This window comes from Melospiza georgiana, chromosome 2 (genome assembly GCF_028018845.1).
Source record: "Melospiza georgiana isolate bMelGeo1 chromosome 2, bMelGeo1.pri, whole genome shotgun sequence".
Lineage (NCBI taxonomy): Eukaryota > Metazoa > Chordata > Aves > Passeriformes > Passerellidae > Melospiza > Melospiza georgiana.
The window spans coordinates 25,071,284-25,083,498 of NC_080431.1; the positions used below are offsets into that span (position 1 = coordinate 25,071,284).

The window sequence follows — 12,215 nt, forward strand, 5'->3', positions numbered from 1 at the left end:
TAATTTGGGTACACCAACAGGCAGAAAACACAGGGGATTTGTAAAGCAAATGCTTTCTCCAAGTAAGAAAGAAGAACTGTACCTATCAGCCGCAGTGTGGTTTGTGTCAAGGCCAGCATGCCAGAATTGAGGAGCAGGCTCAGGGTATTTGCACCATGCTGCAGGGTCAACATGTTCAGCATGACCAGCAGAAAACGTGCTTGGGGAATGGTTCCAAGACTTGGTCCTGCTGGATTCTCATTAGTAATTGTTTGAAGAGGAACAGGCTGCAGACCTAGTTCAAACATAACATAAACAACAAAGTCAGCTGGCATTTGGGAGCTACAATAAAATAGGCTATAGATTTGTTTGATTGATGGTTTAAATTATTTTTTATTCCCTGCTTGGCTTTGAGAACTTAAAAGCAGAAGTTCCAAGAAACTGACTAATTTGTATTATAATGCTAAAATGTTACTAATGAGTAATCAATCACCTGTCGCTGGGAAATCAGCAATATACTCAAATACTGAGAAGTGAGTTAACACATCACGGTGGGAAGGTAGGAACAACACACAGAAACAAACACAAAGTAATTCTCAACACAAATCAAGGGAACTGATTTCAACAGCCCAATTATTTGGAACTTAAAACAAATGCAATAATATTAATGTAAAACAGTTTTCTCCACAGAAAACAACAAGGAGATGAGATTCACCTAGCTCTTTAAACTTTGCATTAGCGTCCAGCAGGATGTTCCGGACATTCTGAATGGCCCAGGCATACAACTTCCCAAAGGTCACTTCCAGCAGCATCCTGTTAAATGGCGGGATCAGATCAACGTCCTTCAGGCAGTCGGTGAGAGGCTCCCTTCAAAGAAAAACAACAAAAATAAGTATTGTTCTCTCATTAAAGAATTGTGGAAGCAAAAGCAACAAGAAGTTTTACCCTATATTGGCTCCTTCTGGGATAAGCCTCTGCCATCCACAGAACATGGCATACTGCACAGATGGGAGCAAGAAATTTTTAGCTGACAATTTCAGAATAGTGTCTATTCCCTCCAGACGAACTTCTGCTCTTTCCAACTGTCAAAGGGAAAAAAAATTTGTCATGCTTATGTAAATTGCTAATAACTGTCAGAATTATGTAATTGGCACATTTTTGTTCATGTCACCTGTTTCAATAAACATTTTCTCATTTTTTCTACATCCACTGGCTCTTCTTTAAGTGCAAATTCAACAATGGTGTTAAGGAGGGCAGACTGTGGATACAAGCCTTGAACATTTTGCTTCAGCCATTTGTATTTGTGGACACCTGTAACTGTACTCAGAATTGGCTGCCACTTATCCTGCAAAACAAGAAGGTAGTACGCTAAAATTTTTTAAACAACTTGAAATTACTGAAAATGTACGTTATTTCATGCAAAACGATTTCCAAATTTAAAATACAGGGGGGACCTGGGGGAAAATGAAAACTTCTCAAAAGTCAGGAAAGAACTTAGTATTATTTTAATCATTATTACTTTTACTATTACTACATAAAATTTCAAATGCCTTAATGTTCAAAAAAAGAGGAAGTAACCCACCACAACATTTTATTTTGAAATGAAGCTTTAGCTAAGATTATCAATAATTTAAAAATCAGGGAAGGTATATTCACATACGCTAAATAGACAGTACAACCTTATCTTTAAAAATCATTCCAGGCTCCACTGAAACAACTTGTCACACTTAATTATACATACCAAACACCATTATCAGAACATTAAATGTCAAGTTATAGCAATCATGCTTTAGCTTATTCTTTTCTCTCTTGTTATTTTTATTGACAAGGTTGATTCAGAATCTAATATCCTACCTTGGGTGATTTGATTGGTATGGGCTTTTTATCTATAGGTACAGGACTGTGAGGTACCACACAAGATTCTTCTAAATCACTCTCTTCATTTCCTATTTTGGATTCTTCTACATCAGCAGATTCAGATTTTTTTGGCACTACAAAAAAAAAAGTATTATTTTTTCATACAGTACAGTTGGATTTTATGGGTCACATTTTTAGGTTTGCATGATAATCTAAGCACACACAATGCTCAAGATCTGTCTGTAATAAAATGGAAATGCATTCTTGCTGAAGTCTATGTCCAACTATTACCAAGTTAACTCTGGTATTACCTGCAGCATGCTTTTACCTTTAAAGACAAACCTGAAAAGCTCTTTAGTGTCTGTTCACCACATTAATTTATTTCCAGTTATACCACCGTTTGACTACACTTTAATAAAACCCAATTTCTAAAAAGGTGCCACTTCCAGTGGAATGCTACAAAAACCAATTCAGAGGGTCTGATATTGAAGGATCATTTTTAATACACTGGAAGAAATACCTCTCAACTAAACCTGACACTTTATTTTGCCAGTTGTTGCTGTAGGATCTGACATGCAACCACTGGTTTAGAAAACTTTTAAAAAGCAGCAGAAACAAATGGCTTTGATGCTTTATCTAAGGAGAGTCTCATACAGCAGCAAATCTTGAAATAAGATGGAGTCCCATTGTTTCAAAGAGAATACAACACTAATTCTGCCTTACCTCTTTTTTTCCTTTTTTCTCGAATGATTTTCTGAGCTACCCTTCTCCATCGGGGCAAGGAACTAAGAAGTTTAAATTTGGACATTATAGAGAGATCATTGCAAACTGCAGGACGCAGCTCATTGAATAAGAATCTCAAGCGCTCAATGACAGGAGCACAAACTTCCTTGTAAGAACGCCCTTGTTCCTGATGTGTCTACAAAAGACAATGAAAGAATAAATTAGTGCATAATGTACATTAAAATGAACAATATATAACTTTTTAATAAAACACTTCAAATGAAAATTAATCTTAACATCAGCAGCTTAGAGGCTTACCTTAATCAGTGAGCATTTTGCTTGGTAGACAACACGACACACATCCACTACAGATTTTGGTAAGGTTTTGTGCTTTACCTGGTCAACTCCAAGGGTACCAGGATGAACAAGAGACAGTGCTACATGACCTTAATGGGAAAAGACAATGTTTGAATATACATTTCCAAAGCCATCCATAGCAGAGTTTAAACTGATCAAAACAATCAAAACAATCACACCACAAGCCTACCTACCCAAATCTTCATGCTTCAGAAGACAGCACAGTAACAGACGTCCTACTTCTTCCACAGGATGCTCAGGGGGGAATGTGATTGGTGTTGTTAAGTGACACTGTTTACAGTACCTCTCTATTTGACACAAGAAGTCCTAAGAAAACACACAACAGCCTCTGTTTAACTTCATTTTCAAATACAATGTAAGCACTCAAAACACCACAGGCAGCATTTAAGTAACACTGAATAAACTCCACAATCTGAACTAACATTCCTGAGATACAATAGGCAGTATGTGCAATTTAACACACAGCAACTACAACCCAATCCTATAAAACCCTACATCCTTTCTCAGGAGAAACATGACTCAAGGAATAAAGCTTCTACTGCTTTGATCTCCTCATGAGATAGTCAGGTCAGCTAATAAAATTTTCAATTGTCTTCTGATAAATCATGATTTATCATTATCACTATTCCCAAAGACTTATTTAGGGGTATTTTCATAAAGGAGGTGAACTCAGAGGGTTAGAAAATCTGAATGTACTACAAAATATAGTGATCAATGTAAATCACAGGGTTTTTCATAATATTCACAATTCCAACCTTGTGAAACCTGAACCTCAAGGCTCAAAGGGATTTTAAGACAAAGGCATAAGTGAATCTGAAACATAAAATACACTTCCATCTTGACAAAAAAACTACATTTTAGTTCAACTGAAGGTGAGCAGAATCTCTCAATGTTACTGAAACTTGACATTAGAAGTAATGCATTACCATTTTTTTGTAAGAATATTCAAATTTTTTAGTTCCCCCACTCAAAAATTCTGAAGAAATAACATACTATTATGCTATTAAGGGAAATAAACACATTTTATCCACTAGTAGTACTCAACCATTCCTTTCACAAATAGTAATTCTGAAATAACTTTTTCGATTGTTTTGGTATAACTTTTGGAGAATTTTCATCATCACTACCACCCTTCAGAAACAGTATTTGTGCACAGAACTACTGAGGGCTTACCTTCACAGTGTGATCCTGAATATTATTATCAGCAATAGCTTGGAGAAAGGGCTGTGAATGGTCACTCAGAGTTAATCGATGTGTATACAGTTTTGATTTATTTGGGGTAGTGTTACCAGGTGAACTGCAATGGTCTTCATCTTTTTCCTCATTGTAACTGTAATGAATCTGACTAGTTTGCAAGCCTCCAGAAAAGATTGATGACTTCAACCATTCTAAAATAAAGGAAACATGAGTGAATATTCTGATCAAAGACTAAGCTATCAAGACTCGATTTCCTCTAATAAAAAGCATTCACAGGCTTCAACAACATTTAGCAACTTTCTCATTTGCTGGAACTTTATCACAGGGAAAAAAAAAGGTTCTGTAATCAAGAAACAATTAACTAACAGGGCAGCCATCATATATTTAGAGATATAGGTCTTAGAAATTTTTCTGCTATTAATGCTGAATTATACCTTCTATTCACCAAACCAAGACACCGAATAAGAAAACATCCAATATCACATGATTGACTCTTAACTGACAAGGAATTGGCAAGATAGGAGACTGTGCAGCATCATTTGCTATTTTATGTTGCATTTACGATGAAATTCTAAATTCTGCTGCTCAAAATCATCTAAATCTTGTTAAATTATTGGGATCTTGATGAGTGTGGTAGCTAATGCTAAGACTAAAGAACGTCTATGGAAGATATCAAGATTAGAGAAGTGCTAAATTTTTGGTTAACTTATTTGTCCTTTGTCTTTTCCTTGCATGCTTTGACAAGTATTTATCACTTAATAAAGCTCAAAATGACATCCTGCTTACTGGCACATTCAATTTCCAGAGGAGAAAGTGGTGTGCTCATTGCCAGGTAGGAAGCGTGCAGGCCGAGGAGAAGACCCAAATTCCGTTCTGTGTCTATCAGTGGCGATGACAATGTGCTGAGATCTGGTGTTGTAATCACCTCCTGGTCAGGCTGCACAAAAGAAACAGCAACTGTAAGCTTGAACTGAGCTCCAACAAGAAATCTGATAGTAAATCAATGCTTGACTTTAGTAAGCATTTACCCATTAGTAACATTTTTACCTCTATATATTGGCCAACACAGAAGGCGTGCATTGATTCCCGTGTGTCCTCAAACTGCAAAGCAGCTTCCAGAGCAACAACTGGGTCCTCACCAGCAAACTGAGCTAATGAGACAATGAGGGAGTCAATACAGTATCTAAAAATCTGTTAATTCCACCTGGCTTTGAAACAAAGGTAATTTGTGTCTTTAAGTCAAATGAAAATTCTCACCAAGTATGCTACTGCCAGTTAAAGACTGCGTTTGGAAGTCCTTTATATCATACACTTTGCCATCGATCACTGTCCAAAATCCTCCATCTTTGTTGTGGTTCTCTAGATCAGCCTTACGTATAAGGGTCACCTCCTCATTATTTCTGCAACTCTGGCCAGTAAAAAATGAACCTGTCCATATAAAACAGAAAAGAGAATTTAGCAACAGAAAATCAGAAAGTCAGGGGGTTTTCATGAACGTTCTTTTAATAACTGCCTAATCCAATTTTTCATATCTGTTCAAAAGTTGCTTATTTTTTTATATGCTCAAAAGTAAAAGTGGCTATTAGTATGTTCCTGTCTATGTATTGTGCAATTAAACTGTCTGAATACTGTGTTCTAATGCACTAATCTTTAATGTCACCTAGCATTGCCCAGCTATATGGCTGTTTTGTGTGGAGGTGGAGCAGATAATCAGTTTGCTGGTAAATCACTGCTCTAATCCTTCTTCCTCCAAATTACTTTGGCTTTATTACTCACTTGCCTGCAAGGAATTTGCTGTATATTTCATTTCAGCTTAAATTCAGATTTTTTAAATATAAAAGAAGTCTCTCTTTTGTCACAGACACAACACATATTACAAAGTGCCCTGAGAAAATAAGAATTCTTTATTTCAAAGCTTTCATATTACTCATCCTTTGTACAACAGACAATTTAGTAGCAAAATGCCTAGATGCACTACTCAAGTTTTCACTGCAAGTTTTCATACTCAAAATCCAAAATTATGTGAACTACTTCTTGGAAAAGCAGCATCTGTACTCTCCTTAATTCTACCTCTATATTTAACTTCCTTAAGAACTTACTGACAGAAATAAATACTGCCTTATGACTGCCATATAATTTGGTTAATAAAACTTTGTACTGTTAAGTAGGATTCCCTTCCTGAGAGTAATTCACAAACAGCCACCACTTTTATACAGCTACTTTTGAAAGCAGTCAAGATGCCTCTAAGTTCATACCCATTATTCCTGGCCATGCTAAATCCTCATTGTCATCCCTTTCCTTTCCAGGGGCTAAGTGGTTAAATCTGTCTAGATGTTCCAGCAAGCCAGCCAACAGAGGGATAGCACCAGCTTCCTGCATCAATCCAGCATTTTTACTGAGGAGCAGCACTATAGAAACCACCAGTTCTGGAAGAAGAATGCCTAAAACAAAAAACAAACACAGAAGACACAATTAGTTCAAGTTCTACATTCATTGCATTGCAGAAGTAAATCACCATTAATATATTCTGCCTTTGACTAGTGTTGAGTACAAAGCTCTTGCCTTCCTCATTGAATTTTCCCTTCTTCTCTCCCATTAACCAATACAATTAAACTGACTCATTCTTATTCATTTAGAACTTTCAAGAAGGTCTTAAAATTCTGTGGAAGGAGAAGAAAAGAGGAAGTAAAAACCTACCTGTTAAATCTCCATCCACAACACAAGATACTTCTGCAAAATGCCTATGACTAGTACAAGCAATGCTGGTTGCCACAGGAAGTATATCACTAATGTGTGTGCACAGAAGAGCAGTGTATTTCTTCAGTAAAGAACCAACACCTAAGAGGTCAGGACCTGTGAAAAAACAAAGAGCACAGAAAGCCATCACATAGTCACATTTAAGAAACAGACTTCAAAAGCTGACAAACTCTTCTGAAATTTTGCCACTGGATATTAGCACTAATTTAGGAAATCACATATTTTTAAAAATTTATAAAACGCTTATTATCTAGATCAAAAAAAATTCACTTACAGAAAACAATGTAAATAAACTACTTTCAAACACTGTTCAGACAGCAACTAGGCTGATAAATGAGACAAGAAGATAAACTAAAATAAGAAACTACCATCCTGTAAAAGCTATTACAGAAATACTTGGGCAGGAGTCAGATGTTATTCGCTTTTAATTTTAAAACTACAACTTACTGTATGTGTTAGGGACCTGACCAACGCAATCTGCTGGGTAAAGTTTGCTAACAAGCAGCCGCTGAAAACGGAGCAACAGGTCCAGAGAAGCAGATCTCTCCTTGCTATAAAGCTCCTGGTCCATGCAGGAAGAAATCCGACGAGCAACATCTTTTAGTTTGGCTATGGTCTGGGAAGCGATGTTCCTAAGTGGTACAAAAGTATCACTTAAGGGGAGCTCAGAGTGAAGACAGTCCATGGGTTAAGTTTTTGCTACAATTTTGCATAAATATCTAAGAAGCCTCTGCAAATTTTCTGCTCAGAACTTTCACTCCTCTGCACTGTAGTGCTCAAAAAGTCAATGGTTTTGTAGATACATTCTGGTTAACAGGATTTGTAAAATACCTCCAGTTTGTGCTTTTTTGTGCTTCACTACAAAACACAATTTGACAATCTTCACCGAGAGCCTGCAGTGAAAGCCATGACACTATGTAGCTCAAAAGAGTCTCAGTATTGATTAATTTACATGGTTGCCATCACAATGAAGTGAAAAAGCAAACTCATAATTATTTCCTGCTATACATCCTCTATGTTAAGAATTCCTTTAGCTCCTCTGGCTGATATAAAGCAGCTTTGTTTTCTGCACCTTAATTGGTCATGCACTCAAAACTCTCAGTCAAGAACTTAAAATGGAGGTTTCTTCCCCACTGACTGTCTCCTTGAGGCAGTTCTAAACAAACAGCACAAAATACTCAGTTCTAAACAGATTTGTGGTGATTCTCACACTTTGTAAGGACAATCTTTTAAACATTTGTCCTGTATCTGGTACAAAAACTTTCAGTACATCTTTCAGACACTTCTTTCAGAGAAGAAGTATCAAAGTCCATAAAACCAAGGCAATCTTTCTAAAATTGAGTAATTTAGTGTAGAACATTGTTCCTTGGCAAACAGAGCAGAACTACAGACAAGCTACAAGAATGTTTAATATTTTGAATTCTGAAGAGCTAAAAATGCTAGCAAGAGACTTTATTTACTAAGCAAAATTAACCGTTTAGCTGACTAATTTACAGAACGTCTAAATACATATTCTGTACAAAAGTAAAAGACAAATTCAAAACAATTACCTTAGTAATTGCTGAATTAACTGAACTAATGGTAAACTTTGTTTTCCTGCAGATTCATAGATTCCAGTGTTAATAAGGTCTTTGTCCAATGGAGTTCTGCTCCTATGAAGTGTTGATGCATTTGCTTCTTGTTCATCAATTTCTTTTTCTTTCTGTGCCTCTTTTTTTGCTTCAATATCCTAAAAAAGAAAATCAAGTTAAAGAAAACACACGAACTTCCACTATGATTATGAAACATTTTGCTAACAAGCATTCATGGTAATAAGATCGAGTTACTTTTACCTACAGAAAAAATTCCTACCAGATAAAACATGTATTGTATATTCTGTGACAACCACATGGGCACACTTTTAAAAAAAACAATTATAATTCCTTTTAATATAATTGTACAATTATAACAATTATAAAAAGAAAGGCAAAGTGAGGGATGAAGGTCATGAAGGTAAAAAAGTGTAGGGGAACTCCACAAAACCAGGGTGGACACATGCCAGAAGCTGCTGCACAGTTCCCAACTGAAGGCACATTTACTCTTGTATTTACATAAGTAACAAATCCAGTCTCCAGTCCCCTGCAGAAGAACCTGAACTGCCAAGCTGATGAACTATACCTGAATTTCTGCAGTAATAGCGGCGTTCAGCGCAGACTCTAAACCTCCATCAGCCATCAAGCTGCCCACCAAGAGGTCAATCATAAATCTACGTCCCGGGCTGACATTCATTTCATTCCCTGAAACTAAGAACGGAAGAAGCCATGAATGGAGTCAAAACACAAGGGCCAAACAAGAAGGCTTCAGTGTGAGGACCGACCTGCGCTGGGCAGGAGCGCTGAGAGCGCCCTGGCGCGCTCCTCGGCCGTGGGCAGCAGCATGGACCAGCCGCTCTGCAGCACCGCCTGCGCCGCCGACTGCACCGTGTTCAGAACCCCAGCGTTGCTGGCCAGTGTCACCACTGTCTGCTTCAGGCTGTTGAGCAGGATGCTGCCCAAACCTAAGCCGAGGCATTCTGGATCCACCTGATGACTAATGGCAGCATGAAGCTGAAAAAAAAAAAAAAAGGTAAATTTTAATTAATAAGTGATATGAACTTGTTGGGGTTGGCAGGAAGTCATTCCTGGAGCAAGTAACTTCAGTTACCAAGATACAAACTTACACCTGCAAATCTGTAAAATTAAAGGGAAATGCTGGCTTGCCTACATCCTGAATTTACACCAATACTCAAAGATCACGAATGGTAGCTATAAGCCCCAAAGATCTGAAGTAAACCTAAAGAATAACTTAAACTGTTTCTGCATCACTACATTATGCTAGAAAAAACAGCACATTTTTCGTGATTGTCAGACTCTGTCAGATTAAAGAGGTAATTCACTTTTAAATATGCTATTTAAAAATCTAAAAAAAGCTCAGAATCTCTGAGCTATACAAGGCTTAATCCATTTAGATATTGTTTTTATAGTTCATTCTTAATGAAACTCAGAAGCTGTCAAGAAGAACAAAAAACAACCACTAGATGCCAAACTTCAAAGAGTATAAAATGATAGTGTAGTTATTTCACTTTTTAAAATCAATAGAAGTGCTTTAAGGCACATTAAAGGTCATGGTTTCCATCCAAGCAACTTAGTGAAAACATTCAGCTCAATGACTGCTCGAAGTGTAAGAAATTGAAGGTACCTGAAGCCTTAGAAGATTTAATGTTGCCACAGCCATACACTCCTTTTCCTGAGGAGGGGGCCAGTCAGAGGATCCATCCATTCCCTCAGTCACTTGTCTCAGTAACAGATCCAGCTGCTCAAATGTCATGGGGCAAACATCCACCACAAAAGGTACCCGCAAGCCTATTGACCACTCTGAACATGATGACCAAGCAAAACTCTATAAATGGAAACAACACACAAAGTTCCACAGTTTTTTATTTTCTAAATATGACACTGACTACACACAGGAGTGTAAAGCTAAATCTGCCTTCAAACAGTAATAGAAGATTTGGAAATAATACCAACACAATTATCAAAGAGAATGCTTGACTTGCATCCTTGTAAACATAGATAAATCCATACAGATCCAGAACTCTCTTATCACATTTTCCAATGTGTTGTCAAACCCAATCCAGATACCTCACTACTTCTGCCACAGGAAACCTTCTGCTGACAGCTCTTCAACTGCTGTATCACACAATACAAAACAGGTAAATTGCTGCTTCTCAGAACACCCAACAGAGGGAAAGCTGATCACCCCTTTTTGGCAGAACAACTGTGCAAGATTTGTTTTTTTCAAAGCCTTCATTTACTCAGAATAAGGAAGAATACAAAAAGTCACACAAGCACAGAAAGAAGGACCAGGATTATAATACAGTAAACTCAGTGGGAAGTAAAACCAAAGAATTCAAAATTAAAACCTACCTGAGCAGGTCCACAAGCAATTCCAACTATGTGCTTTGTGTCTAATCCTGGTAGAGCTGCGGGCTCTGGTTTAGTGACACGCAAAGTATCAAAATGCTGGCACTGATCATTGCTTCCCCAGCTGTGCACTTCACTGTCTTCAGTCAGTGCTAAACAATGGGTAGATCCAGCTGCCACATCTATCACTTTCTTTCCTGATAAGAAAGTGAGATATGGAAAATATAACTTAGGTACAACAATCATTGACAGAAAAACAGCTGACGTAAGGAAAACTATGCTAATTACAACCATGCTTAATTAGGAACGTGTGGTGGATGCCATGAGCCTCATTTCTGCCTCAGCAGTGGATTGGAAGAGTACAGCAAAGCATAAACCAAGAGACAGATACGTACAGAAGTTTACAAGTTTAAAAAAATTATTCTGCTTTGTGTCCCTTCAACTTAGAAACTTTTTTGGGGAAGAGTTATTTAAAGATCTCCCAATTCCATGATGAGAGACTGTAAAATTATTCTCATTTAGATCATTCAACATATATGAATAACGATTTAAAGGAAAGACAGAGCAATAAAAGAAGTTTCTTCCTCATCTTCCCCGACAGAACCTCAGGTCTTCTCTCAAATGAAGGAAGTAATTTTCTCTCCATTACAAACTGGTCAAAAGTCAAACATATATTTAGTGCTATTTTTCGTTGTCTGTTATTCTCATTTATTCTACTCACCTGCCTTAATCTAAGCATATATTATATATATTTATTTGCATGACAATGCAAACATACTTGCTTTAAAGAAGCATTTTTGTGAATCTAATAAAAGAAAAGCATCAAGAATACAGGGAACACGAGACATTCAGCACTTATAGTAGTCATAATATAGTCTTTAAGTCTGCTAAAATCTTTTGGGTGTAAATGCAGAAGTGATGGGAAATGCATATTATTACCTTTTTCATTGCTACCAGTATAACATATGACAGAGTACATGGTACCATCACTCAAAGCAGCGTTCATTTGTGTCAGGTAAAAAGCTCCAACAACACAAAGAGCTCTGGAGCATTTCCAACTCTGATAATTACCTTTCAAGCCTTCCAGCAGTTTGGGATATCGAACGTGCTCTTCTGTCCCATGCCCAAGTCTCTGATTGTCCCCTTTCCCCCAGGTGTAGACCTGGCCATCTTTGGTTAAAGCAATAGAGAACTGACTCCCACAGCGCACTTTTACAATGTCCAGATCTTGAAGCTTTTCTATCAACTTGGGAGTTTTGCAACCATCACTGCCTCCTCTTCCCAGTTTTCCATAGTCTCCATCACCCCAAGACCACACCTGGCCTTTAAATCAGAAGAAAGAAAACAAAAAATAATTGAACTGCTTTTTTTTCATGTAACGAA

At 37.3% G+C, this 12,215-nt stretch overlaps 1 protein-coding gene across 2 annotated transcripts in view; it reads right to left on the bottom strand.

Moving 5' to 3' along the window:
* HERC2 (HECT and RLD domain containing E3 ubiquitin protein ligase 2) overlaps positions 1-12,215 on the bottom strand; it is a 102,392-nt gene that overhangs the window by 53,753 nt on the left and 36,424 nt on the right. For both annotated transcript variants that reach the window (XM_058019240.1, XM_058019241.1), the window contains exons 15-35: positions 11,904-12,155; positions 10,836-11,029; positions 10,108-10,308; positions 9,248-9,476; positions 9,049-9,173; positions 8,442-8,620; positions 7,339-7,523; positions 6,832-6,987; positions 6,390-6,575; positions 5,392-5,562; positions 5,182-5,285; positions 4,921-5,071; positions 4,111-4,325; positions 3,111-3,243; positions 2,878-3,005; positions 2,560-2,755; positions 1,834-1,970; positions 1,151-1,324; positions 925-1,061; positions 695-846; positions 83-274 (exon numbers count right to left, since the gene is read on the bottom strand). In XM_058019240.1, the coding sequence (XP_057875223.1) occupies positions 83-274; positions 695-846; positions 925-1,061; positions 1,151-1,324; positions 1,834-1,970; positions 2,560-2,755; positions 2,878-3,005; positions 3,111-3,243; positions 4,111-4,325; positions 4,921-5,071; positions 5,182-5,285; positions 5,392-5,562; positions 6,390-6,575; positions 6,832-6,987; positions 7,339-7,523; positions 8,442-8,620; positions 9,049-9,173; positions 9,248-9,476; positions 10,108-10,308; positions 10,836-11,029; positions 11,904-12,155 (3,597 nt within the window). The remainder of the gene's footprint in view (positions 1-82; positions 275-694; positions 847-924; positions 1,062-1,150; positions 1,325-1,833; positions 1,971-2,559; positions 2,756-2,877; positions 3,006-3,110; positions 3,244-4,110; positions 4,326-4,920; positions 5,072-5,181; positions 5,286-5,391; positions 5,563-6,389; positions 6,576-6,831; positions 6,988-7,338; positions 7,524-8,441; positions 8,621-9,048; positions 9,174-9,247; positions 9,477-10,107; positions 10,309-10,835; positions 11,030-11,903; positions 12,156-12,215) is intronic.